Here is a 27,777-nt window from a genome sequence, read left to right as displayed (position 1 = left end):
CCTCATCCAACATCACTAAAAAACAGATTATCTGGTCATTTTCACAGTCCCGTTTGTGGGAGCTTGCTATGCGCAAACTGGCTGCTGAGTTCGTTCATTCGATCTTTTTGTAAGATTTCATTTTGTATGAGGCAAAATGCCACAGGTGCTACAAATCTGAAGTAAAAACAGTAACTGCTGGAAGCACTCATCAGGTCAGGCAGCATATGTGGAGAGGGAAAGGTAGGGTTAACGTGTCAGGTTGATAACATTGTGAGAAAAGGTCATTGACCTAAAGCGTTAACCCGATCTTCCTCTTTCCACAGATGTTGCTTGAGTGTTTCTAGCAGTTTCTGTTTTTATTTCATTTTACAAGAGTCATTTATCACTGGTGGGGGAGTCTAGGACAAGTGGGAGAGTCTAGGACAAGTGGGAGAGTCTAGGACAAGTGGGAGAGTCTAGGACAAGAGTGCATAACCTTAAAATCAGAGCCAGGCCATTCAGGAGAGAAGTGAGGAAACACTTCTTCACACAAAGGGTGGTAGAAGTGAGGAACTCTCTCCCACAAAAAGCAGTAGATGCTCAATTAATAATTTTAAATCAGAGACCGATAGATTTTTGCTAGCCAATGGTATTAAGGGATTTGGAGCCAAGGCGGGGGGATGGAGTTAGCACACAGATCAGCCATGATCTCATTGAATGGCAGAACAGGCTCAAGGGGCTGAATAGCCTCCTCCTGTTCATATGTTCCTATGATTTGTCTAAATATTTGGAATAATCCACCAAATAAAGTAATAGAGGCAAAAAAAAACAGTGCCAATTATTCAAAATGCCATGATGGGAGAGCTGAGGTACTGGAGGGTTGCCACCATGTCCCTTCCATACCTCTTCCGAGGGCTGGGTTGAAGGAGGCTTGAGAGCCCACCTGCACTCTGATGGAGTCCTGAATATGGAAATAGAGAAAAGAACTTTCTAAAAAAAATGCAGTCAGTCAACATCAAGGAGTGGTGGGACCAGTTTCGTTAGCATTCCATCGCTGTCCGTCAGCTCCATACCTGGAGGGCCCAAAAGAGAAAGACAAAAAGGAAAGCGTCATGAAACTATGAAACACGACACCAACAATACCCACATAAAAGACCTGTTTCTAATTTAGCAAACAGCAAAAAAAAACCTAATCTGCGCCAGAAAGAACAGGCATCAGTTGGGGAGATAATCAGTTCTGGAGATCCACCTCTAACCTGTGTAGTTGCTTTTCATTGAACGGAATTGGAACCTCAGAAAGGATTAAACACTGAAAGGATCTATTTGGTAAAGAGGTAATTTTGTGTATATTTTCATTACTATTTTAACTTTTTTTTAAACATAAAAAGGGTTAATAGTCTTTTTAAACATCAACTTAAAGTCATTTTTGCTATGGATATATTGAAGTAAATTGTGATTTGATAGTTAACCAAAGGCATTTTATCTGCTCATTTTTATTCAGGGTGTATGGTCAATACAAAGATTGATTATCAGAATTTAATACCTCTTAAAAATGATTGTATGTTAAGTCAATGTATTAAAGTGTATGATTTGTAATTGTGCTCATAGTGTGGCTGCTTCTAAGGTCAATATACTGGATTCCCATTGTAAAAAAATCACTGCAGACTTAGAAACAGGTGGTATCTCAATATAGGTGTATTGTGCCCTTGGAAAATACAGTTGCTGTGCTACATAGAGCAGGACCAAATCTGTAAATCATCCTTTACAGGCTTCAAGATTTCTTACAAAACTGAAAATGGACAGTTTTATCAGTACAAGCGAATTTGTTGCTGGATTGGGGTATTATATCTGATGCACTGAGAAAATAAGTTAGAATCATAAAATCATAGAAGGTTACGGCACAGAAGGAGGCCATTTGGCCCATCATGTCCGTGCCGGCCAGAAAAGAGCTATTCAGCTTAATCCCACTTTCCAGCACTTGGTCCGTAGCCCTGTAGGTTACAGCACTTCAGGTGCACATCCAGGTACTTTTTAAATGAGTTGAGGGCTTCTGCCTCTCCCACCCTTTCAGGCAGTGAGTTCCAGACCCCCACCACCCTCTGGGTGAAAAAGATTCTCCTCAGCTCCTCTCTAATCCTTCTACCAATTACTTTAAATCTATGCTCCCTGGTCACTGACCCTTCTGCTAGGGGAAATAGGTCCTCCCTATCCACGCTATCGAGTCCCATCATAATTTTATACACCTCAATTAAATCTCCCCTCAGCCTCCTTTGTTCCAAAGGAAACAACCCCAGCCTATTCAATCTTTTCTCATAGCTAAAATTCTCCAGCCCTGGCAACATCCTCGTAAATCTCCTCTGTACCCTCTCTAGTGCAATCACATCTTTCCTGTAATGTGGTGACCAGAACTGTACGCAGTACTCAAGCTATGACCTAACTAGTGTTTTATACAGTTCCAACATAACCTCCCTGCTCTTATATGCTATGCCTTGGCTAATAAAGGAAAGAATCCCATATCCCTTCTTTATCACATTATCTACCTGTCCTGCTACCTTCAGGGATCTATGGACATGCACTCCAAGGTCCCTTTGTTCCTCTACACCTCTCAGTATCCTCCCATTTATTGTCTATTCCCTTGCCTTGTTTGCCCTCCCCAAATGCATTACCTCACACTTCTCTGGATTGAATTCCATTTGCCACTTTTCTGCCCACCTGACCAGTCATAGAATCATAGAAGTTTACAACATGGAAACAGGCCCTTCGGCCCAACATGTCCATGTCGCCCAGTTTATACCACTAAGCTAGTCCCAATTGCCTGCACTTGGCCCATATCCCTCTATACCCATCTTACCCATGTAACTGTCCAAATGCTTTTTAAAAGACAAAATTGTACCCGCCTCTACTACTGCCTCTGGCAGCTCGTTCCAGACACTCACCACCCTTTGAGTGCAAAAATTGCCCCTCTGGGCCCTTTTCTGTCTCTCCCCTCTCACCTTAAATCTATGCCCCCTCGTTATAGACTCCCCTACCTTTAGGAAAAGATTTTGACTATCTACCTTATCTATGCCCCTCATTATTTTATAGACTTACATAAGAACATAAGAACATAAGAAATAGGAGCAGGAGTCGGCCAATCGGCCCCTCGAGCCTGCTCCGCCATTCAATAAGATCATGGCTGATCTGATCCTAACCTCAAATCTAAATTCATGTCCAATTTCCTGCCCGCTCCCCGTAACCCCTAATTCCCTTTACTTCTAGGAAACTGTCTATTTCTGTTTTAAATTTATTTAATGATGTAGCTTCCACAGCTTCCATGCCTCCTAAATTCTCATCCAAATCATTAATATAAATAACAAATAACAGCGGACCCAGCACCGATCCCTGAGGCACACCGCTGGTCACAGGCCTCCAGTTTGAAAAACAACCCTCTACAACCACCCTCTGTCTTCTGTCGTCAAGCCAATTTTGAATCCAATTGGATACCTCACCTTGGATCCCGTGAGATTTAACCTTATGTAACAACCTACCATGCGGTACCTTGTCAAAGGCTTTGCTAAAGTCCATGTAGACCACGTCTACTGCACAGCCCTCATCTATCTTCTTGGTTACCCCTTCAAAAAACTCAATCAAATTCGTGAGACATGATTTTCCTCTCACAAAACCATGCTGACTGTTCCTAATCAGTCCCTGCCTCTCCAAATGCCTGTAGATCCTATCTCTCAGAATACCCTCTAACAACTTACCCACTACAGATGTCAGGCTCACCAGTCTGTAGTTCCCAGGCTTTTCCCTGCCGCCCTTCTTAAACAAAGGCACAACATTTGCTACCCTCCAATCTTCAGGCACCTCACCTGTAGCGGTGGATGATTCAAATATCTCTGCTAGGGGACCCGCAATTTCCTCCCTAACCTCCCATAACGTCCTGGGATACATTTCATCAGGTCCCGGAGATTTATCTACCTTCATGCGCGTTAAGACTTCCAGCACCTCCCTCTCTGTAATATGTACACTCCTCAAGACATCACTATTTATTTCCCCAAGTTCCCTAACATCCATGCCTTTCTCAACCGTAAATACCGATGTGAAATATTCATTTAGGATCGCACCCATCTCTTGTGGTTCCGCACATAGATGACCTTGTTGATCCTTAAGAGGCCCTACTCTCTCCCTAGTTACTCTTTTGCCCTTTATGTATTGGTAGAAGCTCTTTGGATTCTCCTTTGCCTTATCTGCCAAAGTAATCTCATGTCCCCTTTTTGCCCTCCTGATTTCTCTCTTAACTCTGCTCCGACAATCTCTATACTCTTCAAGGGATCCACTTGATCCCAGCTGTCTATGCATGTCATATGCCTCCTTCTTCTTTTTGACTAGGGCCTCAATCTCCCGAGTCATCCAAGGTTCCCTACTTCTACCAGCCTTGTCCATTGATATCTTCCTGCAGTCTACAGCTTTCCTCCTCACTATCAACCACATGGCCAATTTTTGTATCATCTGCAAACTTCTTGATCAAGCCGCCCACATTCAAGTCCAGATCATTAATATATATCACAAAAAGCAAGGGATCTAGTACTGAGCCTTGTAGGACCCCACTGGAAACAGCCTTCCAGTCGCAAAAGCACCCGTCAACCATTACCCTTTGCTTCCTGCCACTGAGCCAATTTTGGATCCAACTAGCCACTTGCCCTTGGATCCCATGGGCTTTAACTTTTCTGACCAGTCTGCCATGTGGGACCTTGTCATAAGCCTTGCTGAAATCCATGTAGACTACATCAAACGCTTTACCCTCATCGACCCTCCTTGTTACCTACTCAGAAAATTCAATCAAGTTAGTCAGACACGACCTTCCCTTAACAAATCCACGTTGACTGTCCTTGATTAATCCGTGCCTTTCTAAATGACGATTTATGCTGTCCCTCAGAATTGATTCCAATAATTTGCTCACCACCGAGGTTAGACTGACTGGCCTGTAATTACTCGGTCTATCCCTCGCTCCCTTTTTAAACAATGGTACAACGCTAGCAGTCCTCCAATCCGCTGGCACCACGCCTGTAGCCAGCGAGGATTGGAAAATGATGGTCAGAGCCTCTGCTATTTCCTCCCTTGTTTCTTTTAACAGCCTGGGATACATTTCATCCGGGCCTGCCGATTTATCTACTTTCAAAGATGCTAAACCCCTTAATACTTCCTCTCTCACCATGTTTATCCCATCCAATATTTCACACTCCTCCTCCTTAACTACAATCTCTGCACCATCCCTCTCTTTTGTGAAGACAGACACAAAGTATTCATTAAGAACCATACCCACATCTTCTGCCTCCACACGTAGGTTAGGTCTCTAATTGGCCTACTCTTTCTTTAGTTATCCTCTTTATATATTTATAAAATATTTTTGGGTTTCTCAAGTTGAATTTCTAATATAGTAGATTCTTTAATTTAGTTCAGTATTACGTGGTTAAGAATGCATTTGTACACTCCTATGGAGGTGGGATTCAGTGCAGTGGACTGAACTTTAAAGCTAGCATGCCTTTAACGCAGAGGAGTTTGCATACTTAGGACCTCTTTGCTTTCCCCTTTGTGTAGTCTGCTCACCGAAGGAAGAAGTCCAAAATGGTCAAAGGGTGTCTTGCAGTTATTGTGAAATACTATGATTTTTAGTGCAATAAAATGTTTGGATTCTCTATGTAAATCTCAGGGAAAAAAGGCTTTTCTTTATGTCATTCAATTTGCATCCAGATCAATCAGCTTGACTAAGTGATTAATGCAGTAGAGATGCACCGATAACCTAGTGAGTATGGAAGGCTACACCTGCCAAATCACTAATCTGTGCAGGCTGGAAGATCCCAGGACAGATTGTCGTTCTGTGTTGAGTTCTTTTTGATCGCATCTTGGCCAATTTCAGCGCCCCAGAGCTAGGGAGGAGAAATTCCAGCCCATGAAAATGTCCTGAATTGTCAATTAGTTCATTCACACTAGATGTTACTTTTCTGACATTCATGGAATGCTTAAAAGGTCAAGGGTCAATTTAAAAAATGGTTTTACTACAGGCTAATGACTTATTCATTTTCTGCTCACAATTTTTTGTTGAGGATATGGCAGGTGGATGAAGCAAGGCAAATCACCTTCAAACACTTATTTAGAAATTGCTGATCAATTACAGAATAAGAATAAATATAGGATTAATAAATTGGTATCAGCATTGGCTTAAAAAAAAGAAAAACTTGCATTTTATATAACACCTTTCAGGACCTCAGGACGTTCCAAAGTGCTTTGCAGCCAATAAAGTACTTTTTTTTAAGTGTAGTAGGAAATGTGGCAGCCAATTTGTGCATAGCAAGGTCCCACATACAACAATGTGATAATGACCAGGCAATCTGTTTTAAGGTATTGGTTGTGGGATAAATATTAGCCAAGACATCAGGGAGAATGCTCCATCTCTTCTTTGAAGAGTGCCATAGGGTCTTTTACGTCCACCTTAGAGGGCAGACGGGGCCGCGGTTTAACGTTACATCCAAAAAACGGCACCTCCGACAGTGCAGCATTCCCTCAATACTGCACTGGAGGTTCAGCTTAGATTTTGTGCTCAAGTCCTTGGCTCTCTTCTTGTCTGATCTGTTTCCCAGTCCGATTTTTCTCCAGACTGGATTTCAGTTTTATTCCTGGGTCTTTAGGCAGGTTTGTATTAATGATGGCGCTCTCTCTCTTTTTGCAATTACCAGCGTACAGCCCCAATTCTGTTGGGTCCATTGAGGGCCAGTAGGAAGTCACCTCATGCTTCTTCCACGGCCTCTCTTACAACCTAGGAAAGACAGGACCCAGATGCAGTCAGCCGTGCAAAGATTGGTTACTTTATAGTAAAGTTCAGCACTGGCAGCCAGAGGTCATTGGCTTTCCACTATTGTCTGCAAATCAATAAAAAATGCCTCAAAATTCACAAGGTACAATCTTGGACCTTCAGAAAGGCAAGAGGTGAAGATTTCTTGGTTCACTATTTGTAGCAAATTGTTTGATGTTCTTTATACATTTCCCCTTACATAGCAAACGGAAGGAATTTTCCTCCCAAGTATTAGCAAAAAGAAATTACTTGCACATGGTCATCAGATTTCAGGTTATATGTGTTTTCCTTCATAAAATAAGTCAATGAAACGTTGTTTGTGTTACCTTGTTTATCGGTGTTATTCTTTTGTGATTTGAGATCTATTGGCTTTCTGATGAGTGTCATTGATATCAGACTTGTAGATTTCCTGCTGTTGATGCCATGCTCTGATAGGAAACTGGGCACCTTCATTGACTTGGTAGTATTGGAAAGCCCATTCGCATGGCTCCTGTGAGCTAGCATCGGGTCTCAATGCATGGGCATTAGGAACGGCAGTGGGAACAAAGGTAAACAGGGAAGAATGCCACTCTACCAGAACCCTTCACTAAAATATAGATATGCCTCATGTATTTCAAGCAAATATTGCACAGACAGCTCAAATGGTGCAGTGCACTAGAACACCAACAACAACTTAGATTTATATAGCGCCTTTAACGTAGTAAAACGTCCCAAGATGCTTCACAGGAATGTTAGGTAACATTTGACACCAAACCACATGAGATATTAGGACATGTGACCAAAAGCTTGGTCAAGGAGATAGGTCTTAAGAAGCATCTTAAAGGAGGAGAGCGAGGTAGAGAGGCAGAGAGGTTTAGGGAGGAAATTCCAGAACTTAAGGCCTAGGCAGCTGCAAGCTTGGCCGCCAATGATGGAGCGATGAAAATCAGGGATGCGCAAGAGGCCAGAATTGGAGGAGCGCAGAGATCTCGGAGGGTTGTAGGGCTGGAGGAGGTTACAGAGCTAGAAAGGTATGAGGCCATGGATGGATTTGAAAACAAGGATGAGAAATTTAAAATTGAAGCGTTGCTGGCTTGGGAACCATTGTAGGTCAGCGAGCACAGGGGTGATGGGTGAACGTAGCTCATAGTGCTCTGGAGTGGTATGGCATTGGCTTGTAATCACAAGACCCCAAATAGCATTGAGTTCCTAGACTCAGCGGTACTCCCATGGGGAAACATTGAATGGAGGTCAGATACTGGGATCGGGGAAGTGAGGCTGAAGCCATCGCCTGCCCACTTTCTTGTGCCACCTAGCAGGTAAGCTGAGGGAAGCTTGTTGCTTGCCCTCTTGACAGCATTTGGCCAGAAATAGAAGAGGGAACTGTTCATGAGTCATCATTTATTGTTTGCCTTGAGGCAGTCTTGTGCAAATGGTGATAAGAAACCTGTTATGCAAGTGAGAACAATGATCAGCACAATTAGGTTTCAGTCCTTTTGAAATCAAGTGTGTCACATGGGTTGTAGTCATGAAATCGATGAGTGCGTCAAGATCTGCATCATTGTTTCTCTACATTTATCAAACTAAAATGGGTTTAAACTGCATGATTAGAAAGTTATGTGTTCACCCATTTGTATGGAAATCCTTTATATTTTAACCAATGCATTAATTCATTTGAGTTAATGCCTTAGACATACAATATTCTCATTGTTAATGCTATGCTCTGATGTGAAACTCAGGACCTACATAGACACATCGCAAAGCCACATTTTCAATCCTGGAATAACAATCAGTTGAACTATTGTGTTTCCTGAGCTGAGATAGGCATTGGACTTCCTTGGCTTTATATATCTTATGATTTAGATTGGTGCAAAATATGGCTTCTCAACCAATCAGTGCATAGAATAATGACACAAGATGGCATATCATACGATTGAACACATTGGTTTTTAATACCACATCGAGCCATTTGAAACTTTATAATAAGCAATAGCACAGATCTTGATGGATTTATCAGCACCAGCTTCATTGGGTTTTAAAACCCAAACTGACTTTGAAGTGAAGTGAAGTGAGACCCCCCCCACCTCCTCCAGGGAGACTCGTTCTGCTTTTCTCCGTTGTTTGGTGAGCCCATAACTCTAGATTCAGACTGTATTTACAGTATAGGGGAAATTTTCCTAGGTTGGCAATGGATATGGAACAAAGGTGGGTAAATCAAGTATAGATCAGCCATGATCTAATTGAATGGGGGAAACAGGCTCGAGGGGCTGAATGGCCTACTCCTATTCTTTTGTTTCTATGTACTGTCAGGGTTTAGTCTAAATAATGTTCTAGACCTACCTCTTTTATTCTATTCACTATCACTTATAGCTTTATAAGGCCGCCATTCAATCGGCACCTTTTAGTGCTGGAAAGGGCACGTTTCTCCATTCCTCCCTCATAACTGAGTCCTCTGATGCTAGGGATCAATATGGTGGATCTTCAATCACATACCTGTTCCATTTACATGCTTGAACATCAACTCATACAGTTGTTTTAACAATTTTTCTACAAGAATTGCTGGGAAGATAAAGAAATAAACATCTGAACAGATAGTCGCCTGTATGCATGCAGGTAGATATGATCAGGGCTCATCGGCAAGTAATCAGATGGTTGAAAGGTAAGTAGCGGAATGAAATCAATAGTGTTACGTAGAGATGTGGTGACATAGTCATGCGTAGTGCAAAAATTAAAATGGCATTCTTTGTTATTTTTCAGAATCCCAGCGTGTAACCCAAAGACTGCACCATGGGTCTAGTGAATCCATTCATTCTTCTGCTCATTGCAGGTAAGAGAATTATTCTACACAATACATCAGTAAAATGCACAAATGTAAAACAAGTTAGTTCTGCAGTTTGTGAAGTTTATGTAAATAAGAGCCTGGTTCATTACTGAAGGATTAGATATTGGAGCTTTTAAAGAATTAAAAGTGATTGGTTTTGGTGAAAAATAAAGGTGTAATAGTGGTTGCAATAGGTCCCTGCATGATATCACTGCTGGTCTGGTTTAATGGTCAATCGTTGCGATTTCCTTCCTAATCAGGCTAAATACTGAACATAATTCAGCGTTTTGCTAAAATATCTCCAATATTCGGAGTAATATGGTACGGTTTTGACAAATTCACTTTCATTCAAGTGGAGAGATCAGAGAATCATTCAGCACTGAAGGAGGCCTTTCAGCCCATCCTGCCGGTATCGGCTCTTTGAAAGCTACCAATTGATCCCACTCCCCCTGCTCTTTCCTCATAGCTGTGCAAGTTTATTCCTTTTCAAGTATTTATCCAATTCCCTTTTGAAAGTTATTATTGAATCTGCTTCCACCGCCCTTTCAGGCAGTGCATTCCAGATCAAGGGATTTAGGACAGAGAGAAACCTTTTTATACAGAACGTTGTGCAGCTGTGGAATGCACTATTGGAGTCAATGATTGGAGTAGAGCCTGTGTCAACTTTTAAGAACAGGTTAGATAGGTAGATGTTTGCAGGGAAAGCGAGATAAAGGGATCTGGGGACAGGGTGGGCACATGGGATTAGGACGACTTCTCGTCTGAAGGATAAACACCAACATGGACTGGTTGGGCCGAACAGCCTGTTTCCATGTTGTAATTATTGTGGGTTAGATTTTCCTCTGTTGCGGTTTTCAGGCAGCCAGTGTAGCCTGCCACCCAGGCTTCTGAAAATGTTGCTAGGAGGCCCAGTCCATTTTGAGGGCCGGGCCTAATTTTAACAGAGGGCCAGCGGGTGGAAAACGAGCATCGGGGTGGGGCGGGGATGGAGGAGGGGGTTCTGTTCTCTGTTCTCGGGAGGGAGTGGGGGGGTGGGGGGTCCGGTGAGGCAGCAGCCTGGGTTGTCTCCGCGGAGACTGGAGCAGCAACTCCTGACCCTCCTGGCCCCATGGAAAATAAATTGAAACCTCCTCTTCAGCTGGAGCGCCAGCTGAAACTTTGTGCACTCCGCTAAATTGAGCCCTAAAATGGCAGTCGGGGACCAATGTACATTGTAGGGCCCCGGGTTGCGTGTTAAAAGCACCTACCGCCTAACTCGGGAGGCCCTTCCACCGCCCAGCACCAGCTACCCTGTCAGTGGGAACGGAGCAGTCTGTTGTACCCCAACATTTCCGGTTGCGCCTCCGCCCCATTTCCATCAGGCGGGAGGCCTCAACATCTCCCCTTATGTAATTCAATTACCTCAAAATATCAGGCTCCACTGGTAGAATCAGTCATTAATGGAAGTCTAATCAAACTCTCTGAGCGCTTTTCCTCAAACCCAGGAATGCTTTTCAGCAACAGACGTCCCAGCTCCCAAGATTTCCTCAATGATTACAGGCCGGGCATCTGCTTCCGCCTGATAAAAATACCTCCGCAGAGCAGCTGGCGCTATGCCAGCCCCCTTGCTCTTCAAGACACCTAAATCCAATGGCACATTATCAGGCTTGTTCATCACCACCTGCTTAAACCAGGTCTTCTCATGAGGGGCTTAGGCAAAGAGGCTGACTCCCTTCTCGAGGGCAACCCTTGACAGGTTGATGGAGGTTGGGACCTCTCTCCCTGCCACGGCTTCCCCAGTTTTGCTACAAAGGTCGCCTCAAAGCTGCTAATGCAACTTGCCCGTTGACAGGAGGAAGGCTGTCTGTTACATGCCAAGGGGAACTGGTGCATGAAGGAGAACAGTTAGGATACCTGTGATATATGATATACCTCATAGTGCGAGGAGGCCTTTCTGTCAAATTTGCAAGTGGCCACTGATTGTGCTTCAGGGCAAATTAAAAAATGAACGCAAAATTTCTTTCTAACAGGTTCTTTCATTCGTTATGGAATTGTGGGGGAATCGACAAACACTGCACCAACAACAATCGTTAACAGTACAACGGAACCAACAACTGACACCAGTACAACACAATCATCAAGTACAACTGCATCAACAACAACTGACACCAGTACAACACAACCGTCAAGTACAACAGCACCAACAACTGACCCCAGTACAACACAATCGTCAACTCCAACTACACCAACAACAACGGACACCAGTACAACAGAATTGTCAACTCCAACTACACCAATAACAACTGACACCAGCACAACACAATCATCAACTACATCTGCAACAACAACTGACACCAGTACAACACAATCATCAAGTACAACTGCATCAACAACAACTGACACCAGTACAACACAACCGTCAAGTACAACAGCACCAACAACTGACCCCAGTACAACACAATTGTCAACTCCAACTACACCAACAACAACGGACACCAGTACAACAGAATTGTCAACTCCAACTACACCAATAACAACTGACACCAGCACAACACAATCATCAACTACATCTGCAACAACAACTGATACCAGTACAACACAATCATCAAATGCAACTACACCAATAACAACTGACACCAGTACAACACAACCGTCAAGTACAACAGCACCAACAACTGACCCCAGTACAACACAATCGTCAACTCCAACTACACCAACAACTGACACCAGTACAACAGAATTGTCAACTCCAAATACACCAATAACAACTGACACCAGCACAACACAACCGTCAAGTACAACAGCACCAACAACTGACCCCAGTACAACACAATCATCAACTGCAACTACACCAATAACAACTGACACTAGTACAACACAACCGTCAAGTACAACAGCACCAACAACTGACACCAGTACAACACAACCGTCAACTCCAACTACACCAACAACTGACCCCAGTACAACAGAATTGTCAACTCCAACTACACCAACAACAACGGACACCAGTACAACACAATTGTCAACTCCAACTACACCAATAACAACTGACACCAGCACAACACAATCATCAACTACATCTGCAACAATAACTGATACCAGTACAACACAATCATCAACTGCAACTACACCAATAACAACTGACACCAGTACAACACAACCGTCAAGTACAACAGCACCAACAACTGACCCCAGTACAACACAATCGTCAACTCCAACTACACCAACAACTGACACCAGTACAACAGAATTGTCAACTCCAACTACACCAATAACAACTGACACCAGCACAACACAACCGTCAAGTACAACAGCACCAACAACTGACCCCAGTACAACACAATCATCAACTGCAACTACACCAATAACAACTGACACTAGTACAACACAACCGTCAAGTACAACAGCACCAACAACTGACCCCAGTACAACAGAATTGTCAACTCCAACAACAACGGACACCAGTACAACACAATTGTCAACTCCAACTACACCAATAACAACTGACACCAGCACAACACAATCATCAACTACATCTGCAACAATAACTGATACCAGTACAACACAATCATCAACTGCAACTACACCAATAACAACTGACACCAGTACAACACAACCGTCAAGTACAACAGCACCAACAACTGACCCCAGTACAACACAATCGTCAACTCCAACTACACCAACAACTGACCCCAGTACAACAGAATTGTCAACTCCAACTACACCAACAACGGACACCAGTACAACACAATTGTCAACTCCAACTACACCAATAACAACTGACACCAGCACAACACAATCATCAACTACATCTGCAACAATAACTGATACCAGTACAACACAATCGTCAACTCCAACTACACCAACAACTGACACCAGTACAACAGAATTGTCAACTCCAACTACACCAACAACAACGGACACCAGTGCAACAGAATTGTCAACTCCAACTACACCAACAACAACTGACACCAGCACAGCACAACCATCAACTACATCTGCAACAACAACTGATACCAGTACAACACAAGCGTCAACTACAAATGTACCAACAACAACTGACACCAGTACAACACAAGCGTCAACTCCAACTACACCAATAACAACTGACACCAGCACAACACAATCATCAACTACATCTGCAACAATAACTGATACCAGTACAACACAATCGTCAACTCCAACTACACCAACAACTGACACCAGTACAACAGAATTGTCAACTCCAACTACACCAACAACAACGGACACCAGTACAACAGAATTGTCAACTCCAACTACACCAACAACAACTGACACCAGCACAGCACAACCATCAACTACATCTGCAACAACAACTGATACCAGTACAACACAAGCGTCAACTACAAATGTACCAACAACAACTGACACCAGTACAACACAAGCGTCAACTCCAACTACACCAGCAACTGACACCAGTACAACACAAGCGTCAACTCCAACTACACCAGCAACTGACACCAGTACAACACAATCGTCAACTCCAACTACACCAACAACTGACACCAGTACAACACAATCGTCAACTACAACTGCACCAACACCAACTGACACCAGTAGAACACAATCGTCAACTACAACTGCACCAACAACAACTGTCACTGGTACAACACAATCGTCAAGTGCAACTTCACCAACAACAACTGACACCAGTACAGCACAATCATCAACTGCAACTTCCACTGTTACTAATACGGCTGCAGGAGTCTCAATTGCCTCTTCTAGTACAATCTCCAGTTCTACGGCACAGTCAAGTTCAACTACACCAATAACAACTGACACCAGTACAACACAATCGTCAACTATAACTACACCAACAACTGACACCAGTACACCAGAATCGTCATCTACAACTACACCAACAACTGACACCAGTACAACACAATCATCAACTGCAACTACACCAATAACAACTGACACCAGGACAACACAACCGTCAGCTACAACAGCACCAACAACTGACACCAGTATAACACAACCGTCAGCTACAACAGCACCAACAACTGACACCAGTATAACACAATCGTCAACTACAACTGCACCAACAACTGACACCAGTACAACACAATTGTCAAGTACAACAGCACCAACAACTGACCCCAGTACAACACAATCGTCAACTCCAACTACACCAACAACTGACACCAGTACAACACAATCGTCAACTCCAACTACACCAATAACAACTGACACCAGCACAACACAATCATCAACTACATCTGCAACAACAACTGATACCAGTACAACACAATCATCAACTGCAACTACACCAATAACAACTGACACCAGTACAACACAACCGTCAAGTACAACAGCACCAACAACTGACCCCAGTACAACACAATCATCAACTCCAACTACACCAACAACTGACACCCGTACAACACAATTGTCAACTCCAACTACACCAATAACAACTGACACCAGCACAACACAATCATCAACTACATCTGCAACAACAACTGATACCAGTACAACACAATCGTCAACTCCAACTGCACCAACAACAACTGTCACCGGTACAACACAATTGTCCATTGCAAATGTACCAACAACAACTGACCCCAGTACAGCACAATCGTCAACTGCAACTACACCAACAACTGACACCAGTACAACACAACCGTCAAGTACAACAGCACCAACAACTGACCCCAGTACAACACAATCATCAACTCCAACTACACCAACAACTGACACCAGTACAACACAATTGTCAACTCCAACTACACCAATAACAACTGACACCAGCACAACACAATCATCAACTACATCTGCAACAACAACTGACACCAGTACAACACAAGCGTCAACTCCAACTACACCAGCAACTGACACCAGTACAACACAATCGTCAACTCCAACTACACCAGCAACTGACACCAGTACAACACAATCGTCAACTCCAACTACACCAGCAACTGACACCAGTACAACACAATCGTCAACTCCAACTACACCAACAACTGACACCAGTACAACACAAGCGTCAACTACAAATGTACCAACAACAACTGACACCAGTACAACACAAGCGTCAACTCCAACTACACCAGCAACTGACACCAGTACAACACAAGCCTCAACTCCAACTACACCAGCAACTGACACCAGTACAACACAATCGTCAACTACAACTGCACCAACAACAACTGTCACCGGTACAACACAATCGTCAAGTGCAACTTCACCAACAACAACTGACACCAGTACAACACAAGCCTCAACTCCAACTACACCAGCAACTGACACCAGTACAACACAATCGTCAACTACAACTGCACCAACAACAACTGTCACCGGTACAACACAATCGTCAAGTGCAACTTCACCAACAACAACTGACACCAGTACAACACAAGCCTCAACTCCAACTACACCAGCAACTGACACCAGTACAACACAATCGTCAACTACAACTGCACCAACAACAACTGTCACCGGTACAACACAATCGTCAAGTGCAACTTCACCAACAACAACTGACACCAGTACAGCACAATCATCAACTGCAACTTCCACTGTTACTAATACGGCTGCAGGAGTCTCAATTGCCTCTTCTAGTACAATCTCCAGTTCTACGGCACAGTCAAGTTCAACTACACCAATAACAACTGACACCAGTACAACACAATCGTCAACTATAACTACACCAACAACTGACACCAGTACACCAGAATCGTCATCTACAACTACACCAATAACTGACACCAGTACAACACAATCATCAACTGCAACTACACCAATAACAACTGACACCAGTACAACACAACCGTCAGCTACAACAGCACCAACAACTGGCACCAGTATAACACAATCGTCAACTACAACTGCACCAACAACTGACACCAGTACAACACAATTGTCAAGTGCAAATGGACCAACAACTGACACCAGTACAACACAATCGTCAACTACAACTGCACCAACAACAACTGTCACCGGTACAACACAATTGTCCAGTCCAAATGTACCAACAACAACTGACCCCAGTACAGCACAATCGTCAACTGCAACTACACCAACAACTGACACCAGTACAACACAATCGGCAACTACAAATGTACCAACAACAACTGACACCAATACAACACAACCGTCAAGTGCAAATGCACAACCAACTGACACGAGTACAACACAATCGGCAACCAGAAATGTACCAACAACAACTGACACCAGTATAACACAATCATCAACTACAACTGCACCAACAACAACTGTCAACAGTACAACACAATCGTCAACTACAACTGCACCAACAACTGACACCAGTACAACACAATTGTCAAGTGCAAATGGACCAACAACTGACACCAGTACAACACAATCGTCAACTACAACTGCACCAACAACAACTGTCACCGGTACAACACAATTGTCCAGTCCAAATGTACCAACAACAACTGACCCCAGTACAGCACAATCGTCAACTGCAACTACACCAACAACTGACACCAGTACAACACAATCGGCAACTACAAATGTACCAACAACAACTGACACCAATACAACACAACCGTCAAGTGCAAATGCACAACCAACTGACACGAGTACAACACAATCGGCAACCAGAAATGTACCAACAACAACTGACACCAGTATAACACAATCATCAACTACAACTGCACCAACAACAACTGTCAACAGTACAACACAATCGTCAACTACAACTGCACCAACAACAACTGTCACCGGTACAACACAATCGTCAAGTGCAACTTCACCAACAACAACTGAAACCAGTACAGCACAATCGTCAACTGCAACTTCCACTGTTACTAATACGGCTGCAGGAGTCTCAACTGCCTCTTCTAGTACAATCTCCAGTTCTACAGCACAGTCAAGTTCAACTGTACCATCAACAACTGTCACAGGTACAACACAATCGTCAACTACAACTACATCAACAACTGAAACTAGCACAACGCAATCATCATCTATAACTACACCAACAACTGACACCAGTACACCAGAATCGTCATCTACAACTACACCAACAACTGACACCAGTACAACACAATCATCAACTGCAACTACACCAATAACAACTGACACCGGTACAACACAATCGGCAACTACAACTACACCAACAACTGAAACTAGCACAACACAATCGGCAACTACAACTGCACCAACAACTGAAACTAGTACAACACAATCATCAACTACAACTACACCAACAACCAACACCAGTACAACACAATTGTCAACTTCAAATTCCAGTGTTACTAATGTAGTAGAAGGACTCTCAACTGCCTCTTCCAGTGCAGTCTCCAGTTCTACGGCACAGTCAAGTTCAACTGCACCAATAACAAATGCTTCAGTTACAGTAACATCCACTAGTACAGCACCAACAACAAGTCAACCTCCTTCAAATCCTACAGTGGAATTATTTTTCAGTTTAGATGCTAATTTTACAAGTGATTTAAGTAATCCGAATTCAGATCAGTTCCGAGGTCTTAAACAGCAGCTAGAAGATTCAGTAAGTTTTTTTCTTGTTCTCTGATAAACTATTTGTATATTGGATGTTAATTTTATTTTCTAATGCTCTACAAAGGGAACATCTACCTTAATTGTTATAGGCTTTTAATGTACTCTATCATACTTTCCTTAGTACATGGAGAATTTCCATTGTTTCATTTTATAGATTTTCTACACGAAAGATGTTTTGTCTTTATCCTGCTGGATTTACGACACTGTGCTTGCCTGCTTTCTTTTATTGGAAAAGTTACAGATGGGAGGCCCCTCAGTGACTCACTTGATATCACTCTTACCTCTGAGTCAGAAGGTTGAGGGTTCAAGTCCCACTCCAGAGACTTGAGTGCATATTCCAGGCTGACACTTCAGTGCAGTACTGAGGGAGTGCTGCACTGTCAGAGATGCTGCCTTTCAGATGAGATGTTAAACCACCCTCAGTCTGCCCTCTCAGTTGGATGTAAAAGATCCCGTAGCATATTCAAAGAAGATGAGGTGTGTTCTCCCCAGTGTCCTGGCCAACATTTATACCTTGACCAAAGCCACTGAAGCAGATTATCTGGTCATTTATAAGAACATAAGAAATAGGAGCAGGAGTAGGCCATACAGCCCCTCGAGCCTGCTCCGCCATTCAATCAGATCATGGCTGATCTTTGACCTCAACTGCACTTTCCTGCCCGATCCCCATATCCCTAGAGTCCAAAAATCTATCCATCTCAGCCTTAAATATATTCAATGACTCAACATCCACAGCCCTCTGGGGTAGAGAATTCCAAAGATTCACAACCCTCTGCATGAAGAAATTACTCCTCATCTCAGTCTTGAATAGCCACCCCTTATCCTGCGACTGTGACCCCTGGTTGTAGACTCTCTAGCATGGGGAAACAATCTCTCAGCATCTACCCTGTCAAGCTCCCTCATAATCTTATATGTATCAATGAGATCACCTCTGATTCTTCTAAACTTTAGAGAGTATAGGCCCATTCTACTCAACCCCTCTTCATACAATAACCCTCTCATGCCAGGAATCAATCTAGTGAACCTTTGTTGCACCGCCTCCAAGGCAAGTATATCCTTCCTTAGATAAGGAGACCAAAACTATACGCAGTACTCCAGATGAGGTCTCATTAAAGCCCTGTACAACTGTCGTAAGACTTCCTTACCCTTGTACTCCCATGCAATAAAGGCCAACATGCCATTGGCCTTCCTAATTGCCTGCTGTACCTGCATACTAACTTTCTGCGTTTCGTGTACAAGGACACCCAAATCCCTCTGAACACCAACATTTAATAGTTTCTCATCATTTAAACAATATTCTGTTTTTCTGTTCTTCCTACCAAAGTGAATAATTTCACATTTCCCCACATTATACTCCATCTGCCACCTTCTTGCCCACTCACTTAACCTTCTATATCCCTTTGCGACTCTTTGTGTCCTCCTAACAACTTACTTTCCCACCTAGCTTTGTATTGTCAGCAAACTTGGATATATTACACTCGGTCCCTTCATCTAAGTCATTAATATAGATTGTAAATAACTGAGGCCCAAGCACTGATCCTTGCGGCACCCCACTAGTTACAGCCTGCCAACCTGAAAATGACTGTCTCTATCTCATTGCTGTGCGCAAATTGGCTTTTGCATTTCCCTATATTACAACAGTGACTCCACTTCAAAAAAAATACTTAATTGGCAGTCAGTTTGCACACAGCAAGATCCCACAAACAGCAATATGATAATGACCAGATAATCTGTTTTTAGGTGTTGGTTGAGGGATAAATATTGGCCAGGACACCAGGGAGAACACCTCTGCTCTTCTTTGAAACAGTACCATGGGATCTTTTACATCCAACTAGAGAGAGCAGACAGGGCCTCAGTTTAGTGTCTTATCTGAAAGATGGTACCTCCGACCCCCTCAGTGCTGCACTAGAATACCAGTCTAGATTATGTACTCAAGTCTCTGGAGTGGGACTTGAACTGACAACCTTCTGACTCAGAGACGAGAGCACTACCACTGAGCCACGGCTGACACCTATAAGACGAACTTTAAAGATGTCAATTTCAGAGATTAGTTATAAAAATGATTACAACTGGATGCTAATGTATTTCTTTCTTTTAAAGCTCACACCAATATATCGTAATGCTATGCCTGATAGCTTTAAAGCAATAACGGTCAATTCATTCAGGTAAGCAATGGGCTTAGTTTATTACTCTTGGTCATGGTCAGTTGATGAATATTAAGTATCTTTAATCTACAAACTGATGATGGGGTTGGGAGAAACTCACTCCACAGAGCTCCCTAGTGGCCAGAGCCTGCAACTACACCAGGACAGTGTAGTATTTTCCAATTTGACAAATTTGACTAAAAAAGCATGAACATAAATTGTGACAACAGCTTGTGGATAGGAACTGCATTGTGCAAAAAAGAATGTAATAATATATATAGAAAATTCCCTCAAATCTACACTGCACTCATGAGTGAATTACTAACAATACAACCTAAGAAGGATGTGCAAAGATTTTCTACCTTTGTTTTGGGTTGATACAGATTGTGCACAAACGTCCCGAAAGCAAAATGCTGCAATATATGCAAGATTTGAAAATATAACTCTCAAATTGGAAGTGGTGAGGGGGGGTTTACAAACAGGAAGTCAAATAATGCCCTGTGATCGTCCAGGTTAATAAATAATCACTGTTATCAATCATTGGTGCTCTAATCACTCGATTTACACTTTCAGACATTTTCTTTAGGAATACAGGGGGTACAACAGATTTTGGTGGGGGGCGGGGGCAGTAAATCGCCAGCTTTTTATGACAGAAAGCAAGACTGGCCAATCAAAAGCATACCAGTACTTGCTGTTTGCAAGCTTGTCCCCCTCGTCCAATAATACAGCTCTCAAAATAGAACTGAATGTGAAATCAAAAAACTATTCCAATTAATATATTAACAGGATTTATATAATTTATATCTTTCCAGGAGCGGATCCATTGAAGTAGATTCTACCCTAATTTTCAACAATGGTTCCACTCCGACATCTGGTTCAGAAGTGGTAAAGCTGTTGGCAAATGCGCTGCAGAATGGCACGCGTCTAGGAAACCTAACAATTAGCCGTGCATCCATCAAATCTAATAGTAAGTGCTAGATGTTACAAAGTGTGCAGCGTGTTCAAAATGTAGGAGTTTTCCCACTGGTATCTGTGGAGCATGATGTACCGTTCGCAGGGCTGAAGCTCTACTACTGATTCAAAGGTCACAGTGGGGTCACCAAGAAAGTTTCTCTGAAGGAGCGCTTGGACTCTTGTGCGAAGCTTCTCCCCCTCCCTTCCCTCCTCCCCATCCCTCCCTTCCCTCCTCCCCACCCCTTCCTTCCCTCCTTCCCATCCCTCCCTTCCCTCCTCCCCACCCCTTCCTTCCCTCCTCCCCACCCCTCCCTTCCCTCCTCCCCACCCCTTCCTTCCCTCCTTCCCATCCCTCCCTTCCCTCCTCCCCACCCCTTCCTTCCCTCCTTCCCATCCCTCCCTTCCCTCCTCCCCACCCCTTCCTTCCCTCCTCCCCACCCCTTCCTTCCCTCCTCCCCACCCCTCCCTTCCCTCCTCCCCACCCCTTCCTTCCCTCCTTCCCATCCCTCCCTTCCCTCCTCCCCACCCCTTCCTTCCCTCCTCCCCACCCCTCCCTTCCCTCCTCCCCACCCCTCCCTTCCCTCCTCCCCACCCCTCCATCCTGTCTCCCCCCACCCCTCCATCCTGTCTCCCCCCACCCCTCCATCCTGTCTCCCCCCACCCCTCCATCCTGTCTCCCCCCACCCCTCCATCCTGTCTCCCCCCACCCCTCCATCCTGTCTCCCCCCACCCCTCCATCCTGTCTCCCCCAACCCCCTCGCCGATTTTAAACACTGTTATTCCCATAACAATGTAAAAAAAAACTCTATACAAAGTTTTATAGTTCACGGGTGCTCCAATAGAACCCAGTGCGAACTTGAAACAGTGAACTTGAGACAGCCCTGAAGGTGGCCCCTTGACTTCAGTGGGAACTGGATTGATATCTAACTAGATGGTTATACTGCCACTTTCACATCGATCCATTAAAATCGATGGATGAAATATTGTGCATGGCCCGCTGACCTCTGCCTGAATTCTTGACATGTGCTCCCCTCATGCAAAGCTCTAAACGGTGAGCTCTACTTGGTAAATTCTACCCTATTTTGTCATTGCCAATCCACCTGCCCACCAATCTACCTGTCGCAAATGCATCTGTCCATGACAGTATTGGTAGGAGTGACCACCGTACAGTCCTCGTGGAGACGAAGTCCCATCTTCACCCTGAGGACACCGTCCAACGTGTTGTGTGGCACTACCACCGTGCTAAATGGGATAGATTCAGAACATATCCAGCAGCTCAAAACTGGGCATCCATGAGGCGCTGTGGGCCATCAGCAGCAGCAGAATTGTATTCCAGCACAATCTGTAACCTCATGGCCCGGCATATTCCTCACTCTACCAGGGGATTAACCCTGGTTCAATGAGGAGTGTAGAAGAGCATGCCAGGAGCAGCACCAGGCGTACCTAAAAATGAGGTGCCAACCTGGTGAAGCTACAACTCAGGACCATATGCATGCTAAACAGCGGAAGCAACATGCTATAGACAGAGCTAAGCGATTCCACAACCAACGGATCAGATCAAAGCTCTGCAGTCCTGCCACATCCACTCGTGAATGGTGGTGGACAATTAAACAACTAACGGGAGGAGGAGGCTCTGCAAACATCCCCATCCTCAATGATAGCGGAGTCCAGCATGTGAGTGCAAAAGACAAGGCTGAAGTGTTTGCAACCACCATCAGCCAGAAGTGCCGAGTGGATGATCCATCTCGGCCTCCTCCCGATATCCTCACCATCACAGAAGCCAGTCTTCAGCCAATTCGATTCACTCCACGTGATAACAAGAAACGGCTGAGTGCACTGGATACAGCAAAGGCTATGGGCCCCGACAACATCCCTGCTGTAGTGCTGAAGACTTGTGCTCCAGAACTAGCTGCGCCTCTAGCCAAGCTGTTCCAGTACAGCTACGACACTGGCATCTACCCGACAATGTGGAAAATTGCCCAGGTATGTCCTGTCCACAAAAAGCAGGACAAATCCAATCCGGCCAATTACCACCCCATCATTTGACCAAGTGTGGCACCAAGGAGCCCTAGTAAAATTGAAGTCAATGGGAATCAGGGGGAAAACTCTCCAATGGCTGGAGTCATACCTAGCACAAAGGAAGATGGTAGTGGTTGTTGGGGGCCAATCATCTCAACCCCAGGGGATTGCTGCAGGAGTTCCTCAGGGCAGTGTCCTAGGCCCAACCATCTTCAGCTGCTTCATCAATGACCTTCCCTCCATCATAAGGTCAGAGATGGGGATGTTTACTGATGATTGCACAGTGTTCAGTTCCATTCGCGACCCCTCAAATAATGAAGCAGTCAGAGCCCGCATGCAGCAAGGCCTGGACAACATCCAGGCCTGGGCTCATAAGTGGAAAGTAACACTTGCGCCAGACAAGTGCCAGGAAATGACCATCTCCAACAAGAGAGAGTCTAACCACCTCCCCTTAACATTCAACGGCATTACCATCGCCGCATCCCCCACCATCAACATCCTGGGGGTCACCATTGACCAGAAACTTAACTGGACCAGCCATATAAATACTGTGGCTACAAGAGCAGGTCAGAGGCTGGGTATTCTGCAGTGAGTGACTCACCTCCTGACTCCCCAAAGCCTTTCCACCATCTACAAGGCACAAGTTAGGAGTGTGATGGAATATTCTCCACTTGCCTGGATGAGTGCAGCTCCAACAACACTCAAGAAGCTCGACACCATCCAGGACAAAGCAGCCCGTTTGATTGGCACCCCATCCACCACCCTAAACATTCACTCCCTTCACCACCGGCGCACTGTGGCTGCAGTTGCACCATCCACAGGATGCACTGCAGCAACTCACCAAGGCTTCTTCGACAGCACCTCCCAAACCCATGACCTCTACCACCTAGAAGGACAAGGGCAGCAGGCACATGGGAACAACACCACCTGCACGTTCCCCTCCAAGTCAAACACCATCCCGACTTGGAAATATATCGCCGTTCCTTCATCGTCATTGGGTCAAAATCCTGGAACTCCCTTCCTAACAGCACTGTGGGAGAACCTTCACCACACGGACTGCAGCGGTTCAAGAAGGCTCACCACCACCTTCTCAAGGGGCAATTAGGGATGGGCAATAAATGCTGGCCTCGCCAGCGATGCCCACATCCTATGAACGAATAAAAAAAAAGCACTAATTGCAAGCACCGAACATGCTTGTGGGGTGGACCCATTGGCCTGTTTCTGTGCTGTGAATTCTATACACTTGTTATACATTAAAGTGTTTACCTGAACCATGTACTTTCCGCTAAAATCCATACTAATTGCCAATCAAACATATTAAAATCTCACTAAGCAAAGCCAACATGGAGCACTTCCATGAGATTTTATCAAGATCTGTGCTTCTTCGAGGAGTACAACAGAGTTTAAGTTGGGACTAAGTTTTGCTTGTATTAATGCGGTGGGACGCACTTCTAGTGATCACCATTTGTAGTGATCATGCAGATGTGAGGATTAGATCTCCGACTGGGTGCTCCCGGTAAGGAGCGGCGCTCCGGGGGAGTACTGGTTCAAGAAATCCTGGTCCTACAGCCCTTGATCTTCCATCCCTAATTTAAATAAATGTGGGCCTCTCATTTCTCAAGCAATGCTCCCTTTGTGCTCCTTCCCAATCAGGGAATGGACCCTAGAATGTTGAAGTCTCATTCTGTGCATTTGGTATCAACTGTACTGGACATCCCCCTCCCCCCAGCTATTTTGTGCCCGCCTGAACAGAATTTGTTACAAAATGCACGTGTTTGCAAGCCCATGCCAATCTGAACCCAATACCAACCCAACCAAGGCCACACCGTTGAAGTCAATGAGAATGGAAGGGTTGGACTTATGAAGGCACCCGAGAGGGTCCTCTCCCCTCTGCGAGTACATATCAGGAAATCGCAGCCATGCTCCCCACAATTTTCTCTGCGTTAAAATCAACGGCCAGAAAACTGTGGGAATTGTGACCGCAGTTTCTCAATCGGTGCTTCCATTGGGTGAGGTTCCCTGCCGGAAGCATGGAAACTGTAGCGCTTCATGATGTAAAGCAGCTCGTTAAGCTGACTGTGTTTTAATATCTACTTTCCTTAGATATCACTCTGAACAATCTGCAGCCGATTTCTTTGACTATTTCCTTTGTGATAGAAAATAGGACTTTCACAGAAAGCCTCTCCAACAATGCTTCCAGTGAATTTACAAGCCTTCAAAATTCAATTATTACTTGGGTACGTAATAACAAATTGCCATTACTTTCCTTTCAATTTGTCAAACACAATTGGAAATCTTAAACTGCCTACATCAAGTATACAGTTTGTCCAACTGACTTTTTCTTTTGATTAAATAGCTGGAATCGGTTTTTGCTTCGGGATTTGATCCAATTCTACCTGATTCTACTGTCACGTTCAGGTATGTCTGTGCAACCAAGCATATTGGAGGTTAATGTCTTGGCAAACATTTGCATTTCATTATTGAACGCCCACTGACAATATAAGGACACACATCACATGGGTTAGACTCAGCACATAGCATTCCCATGCGTATGTCCACCAACTCGAAGGTGGATAACTATGTGTTTGAATAAGCGAATTAAACAATTGCCAACAGGTCTCAGAACTTCCGAGCTATGACAGGAAAGTTCTGCCCCTGATCACAAGATAATTAGAGATTATACATTAGGCCCATCTTAGTTCATCAGTACATAAAAACCCTACATTGAGGCTACTGACTGTTCCTTTATTATTTTCAAGGGTTTTTGGCCTTCACTTTTCTACCTGAGAGTCCATTCCATGTGTTGGTCACTCTTTTGGGGATAATTTTAACATCTGGCAGGAAAATCGGGAGTTGGGTAGAACGGGTATCCGATCCGATTTCGCCCGATTTATACTGTTGCCAGAAGTTAAAATTACCCCATTTGTGTGAAGAACTTCATTGTATCAATCCTAAATTTGCCTTTTATTACTTTGAACCAATGTCCTCCTTTCACAATTTAGTTTGAAGATTTATCTTTTCATACCAGTTACTATCATATCTGTAAGATCACCTCAGATGTTTCCTTTTTCGGCTGGAAAGCACAAGTTTCCTCAGTCGTTCCTCATAACTCAGACCTCAAATAACAGGGATCAACCTTGTAGTTCTTCTCTGCACTGCCTCTAGCCCTTTAATGCCTTCCCTGTGTCTTGGTGACCCAAACTGAATACCTGTGACCTTTCTAATGCATCAGTGGCCCCTTTGATGGGACCGGGCCAAAATTAGATGCAGCCTGACTGAAGCTTTTTTTACAGTTGACTACATCCTAGCTTTTGGTCAATTTTTAGCTGCTGAATCACAGTCCCAACAGTCTCAATGAATTGTTTGACTATGACAAAAAAAATTCAGCTACTCTTGGCTTTTGTCATACATTAATAGATCAGTATAAATACTGCACTAAGATACTCATACTGCATTAAGATACATACTGCACTAAGTTAAACATATTGCACTAAGGTACATATACTGCAATAAGATACACATAGTGCGCTAAGATACAAATACTGCATTAAGATACACATATAGAGGTATCCTTACTGCTTTGTTTTCCATATTGAAAGCCTTTACAGAAAGCAACAGTTCTATTTTGAGAGTGCCAACTTCCTCAGACTTTGCTCCCAACCTATAGATCTAATGCTTACTTAATGCAAGCATTGTGAGTGCATCACTCGGAAATAGACGTCCCAGCGACTTAGCAAAGGGAAGTTGGCCCAGAGACCAACTGACTGTCATGTTTTTTGCTTATTTTTCAGCAACTCATCGATGAGGGTGCAGGCAGTTGCACGTATCCAGATCAACAGTACAAAAGCAGAAAACCGACCATTCCTGCGTAATCTAATTATAAATAATGTTAATTCTTCGGGTTTTGACATCATCATATCCACCATTAATGTAAATGGTAAGTGCCTGGATGCGTAAATGGTGACTTGCATTTATATATAGCACCTTATCACATCGTTCTAAAACATCTCACAGTGCTTCATCTGCAATAAATTGGTTTGAAGTACAGTGACTATTGTCATGTAGGCAAACCAAGGCAACCTTTTGTACAGAGCAAGATCCCAAAAAACTGTGATAAGTTGAATAGGATGTTGGCCAGGGCACTGAGAGAACTGCTGTATTTCAAATGGTGGCCATGGGATCATTAACATCCAGTTGAACCACTAACAATCTATTGCCGGATCTGAATGAATGATACCTCAGTACTACACTGGCTGTCTGCTTAGATTAGGTGCTGAAGTCTTAGGAGTGAGGCCTAAACCTTCTGACTCACGAGTCAAGAAGAGGACTGTCGCTGCTGCAGTGAATGCTGGGATAGCCCTGCCCCCATAGTGTTCTTTCACTTTGTCCCACTTTTAAGTGAGAGAAAACATGAAAAACAGAAAAGCTGTAGTGATGCCTGACACTTTTTATATTCGTAGATGAGTATAAGTCATAGACTTATTTTGCACCTTTCACAACCACAGGTCATTCCAAACCACTTTACAGCCAATGAAGTACTTTTGAAGTGTAGTCACTGTCATAAATAGTCCTTC

The 27,777-nt window shown here is 43.9% G+C and overlaps 1 protein-coding gene across 1 annotated transcript in view; it reads left to right on the top strand.

Annotated features, from left to right (window-relative positions):
* LOC137304853 (mucin-2-like) overlaps positions 1-27,777 on the top strand; it is a 50,120-nt gene that overhangs the window by 7,503 nt on the left and 14,840 nt on the right. Inside the window, exons 2-8 of the mRNA XM_067973657.1 lie at positions 9,530-9,599; positions 11,603-18,075; positions 20,187-20,251; positions 21,043-21,197; positions 25,307-25,440; positions 25,560-25,621; positions 26,995-27,140. Coding sequence (XP_067829758.1) covers positions 9,560-9,599; positions 11,603-18,075; positions 20,187-20,251; positions 21,043-21,197; positions 25,307-25,440; positions 25,560-25,621; positions 26,995-27,140 — 7,075 coding nt within the window. The 5' untranslated portion in view covers positions 9,530-9,559. The remainder of the gene's footprint in view (positions 1-9,529; positions 9,600-11,602; positions 18,076-20,186; positions 20,252-21,042; positions 21,198-25,306; positions 25,441-25,559; positions 25,622-26,994; positions 27,141-27,777) is intronic.

This window comes from Heptranchias perlo, chromosome 38 (assembly GCF_035084215.1).
Source record: "Heptranchias perlo isolate sHepPer1 chromosome 38, sHepPer1.hap1, whole genome shotgun sequence".
NCBI lineage: Eukaryota > Metazoa > Chordata > Chondrichthyes > Hexanchiformes > Hexanchidae > Heptranchias > Heptranchias perlo.
The sequence above is the reverse complement of the archived record's forward strand: the minus strand, read 5'-3'. Positions and strand labels throughout refer to the sequence as shown.